The 2,561-nt window shown below is 33.5% G+C and overlaps 1 protein-coding gene across 2 annotated transcripts in view; it reads left to right on the top strand.

Moving 5' to 3' along the window:
- The first annotated feature begins 2,193 nt into the window (after window positions 1-2,193).
- LOC105037443 (protein EMSY-LIKE 3) overlaps window positions 2,194-2,561 on the top strand; it is a 10,160-nt gene continuing 9,792 nt past the window's right edge. The window contains exon 1 of one of the 2 annotated variants that reach the window (XM_073253576.1): window positions 2,194-2,421. In XM_073253576.1, the coding sequence (XP_073109677.1) occupies window positions 2,394-2,421 (28 nt within the window). In that variant the 5' untranslated portion in view covers window positions 2,194-2,393. The remainder of the gene's footprint in view (window positions 2,422-2,561) is intronic. The other variant, XM_073253575.1, reaches the window with a different exon arrangement.

Below are 2,561 nucleotides of genomic sequence, written 5' to 3'. Positions count from 1 at the left end.
CTCATCAAGTGAAAATACCAAGCCTTTCATCAAGTGGAAAATAATGATATGCTATAACCAAGAGAAAGCATATGGGGGAAAAACCAAATAATCATTTTATCAATAACTAAATTTGATTTGATCAAGTTTTAAATTCTAACATACATAGTTCACTAACCAACACGCTATCTTTTGAGAAAATTAATAGTAGAAAATATAGAATACTGTAAAATGGTCAAATGATGAGCTATTTCAAAGTAGGGTTGATTATATTGAGCTTGCTGTAGCTTTATTGGATTAGCAAAACAACCGAACACAAGCCAACCTTTTAAGCTTGTAAATAAATAAAGCAAACATGATCAAATCTAGCTTGCTTGTAGTCAGCTTAATATAGTATAAATGTAATTAAATATAATATTTATGTTATCAATTTATCATTTAAACTAATCAATATATAGATAAGTACATCAAATAATTTGCATAAAACTGCAAAGCGTGTATGTCAATCATTGGATCTAATCAGAAGGCCGTGCTACTTAAATTACACAACCACCATAGACTTGTAAATGACCTTATGGTAACTAGTGACGCTATTTAATGCAGGACCAACTAGGTGTGGAAATGAGCTCAACGTGAGCAAAGCTATGCCAAGCTCTAACTTAGCTCATTTTTTATGCAAGCAGAGGCCTAGCTCTAGCTTATTCATGGTTTGTTACCTCCTTGTATCCAAATGCCGAAAGTAGGATAACTGCAATGATTACACAAGATAACCTTTTTTTTTTTTCTTCCAAATTAGCAGATAAGGTTTACACAAAGTAAACCACCGGGAATAAATTTCTCTCTTGTCCTTGCTTTGCTTATCTCGCTTCCAAATAGGGCCGGCTTAAGTCCCAACCCTTCTCTTATTTAAAATAAATAAAAATAAATCTAAAGAAAAATACTAACTGATGACCCAGACTGTTGGCCGGATCGATATCCATATAAGTTGAATAACTATAAATCTAGACCCGTAGTTATTTGTATATCCCGTGCAATTTGGATATTGAATTCCATTTTCATCCCTTATGCCTATATTATTTAGTTTGGTTTTCGTTATTAAAATGCTAAAAAAAGTCTGGTTTGTATTCAAATAATATCCAATTTATAACTATATTTGAATAGAGAAAATATGGGTAAACTAATATCTCATTAGTATCTCTTTTCGTTCGGTACAAATATAAATATGATTAATATCTCATTCATATATATTTTGTTTAAGTTAAATACAGATCTCAATTTGTGATTCAATTAATATTTTATATTCTTACTTATAAAAAATATGGATCTGGAAATGGTAAATCAATGTACAATTTGCATCATATCCATTTTTAGCCCTCTTAGATTATAGATTTGGTGCTTCTGTTGGTTGACATCTCTTAACAGCTTTCCATTGGCAAAGATTTAGAATTCAAATTAGGGTATTGTTCTGAATAAGGAAAAACATTCTTTGCCTATATAAATAAAAAAAAAAAAAATTCTCCTTTCCTAAGCCAATTTTTCCATCATGAGTCCAATACTAATCAAGCTGGCCCTTCGAGCAAACATAAAATCAGATCAAGATCTCTGGATCCATATAAAAATAATAAGTCATTTTAAGTCACCTATTTGACTCTGACGTAATATATTTTGCAAGACTCAGTCCTTTATCGATCTAATCAAACCTAGCAAATCTAATCCTTCAATCCTTATAATTAATTTTTAAAATAATATAAATAACTAAAATCAAGAAAAATGATAAACAACTCGAGAAACTCGAATCTAAAACTATTTCAATCCCATAAAACTTTATCCTCATGTCCAAAGTTAGATCAAAGCTGAATAAATATGTGCTTGCTGTATCTTATCCTCTTGCTTAAAAGACCACGAACAAAATATGTAGGATGTGAATAAAAAAGAAAAAAAACAAGAGGGTATGTTTATCATCCACTCCACTGTAAAATAAAAGATCTCAAACCTAATCACAACCATCCACTGTTTAAAGTAAATTAGTTAACCCAAAGCTCCAACTTTCGTGACATGGCCATCGTCAGGTCCAGCCGGACCAGCCCGGTGTCTGAGAAACGAGTTCTTCTTGGGGAAACGGAAAAAACGAGAGAAACGCCATTGGACTGCCCTGTAGCTGTGTTATCTTTTTTTTTTCAAGAATGCCGACGGGCAACTTACCTACATCTTTCGCCTTGGTTCTTTTCTTTTCGACGAAGGTATCTTGTCTGACGCATCGGTGACGGCACTAGGGTTTTCTTTTCGATTTCCGTTATACTTTTCCGGCTACCGACGGCCGGAGAAGCTCGCCGGAACGAGATTTCTTACGTCTTCTCCGCGGGATCCTTCCTTCATGATCAAATTTCGGGCCGTTCTTCGTCTCTCTTCGCTTGATGGAGTATTTGAAGAACGATAGCAGCGGTATCTCTTGTCTTCAAGTCTCGAGAATCTTGCTGTTCTATCCTTTTTACGTTGATTACTTCGTTTTTTTGTCGTACTCATTTCTCTTTTTTAGAGTTCTTGTGTGATTTTGATTGTTTTTAGGGTTTTTCGGTAAGGTT

This window comes from Elaeis guineensis, chromosome 3 (genome assembly GCF_000442705.2).
Source record: "Elaeis guineensis isolate ETL-2024a chromosome 3, EG11, whole genome shotgun sequence".
In the NCBI taxonomy this organism is placed as follows: Eukaryota; Viridiplantae; Streptophyta; class Magnoliopsida; order Arecales; family Arecaceae; genus Elaeis; species Elaeis guineensis.
Note: the sequence above shows the minus strand (reverse complement) of the source record. Positions and strands in the feature narration are given on the sequence as shown.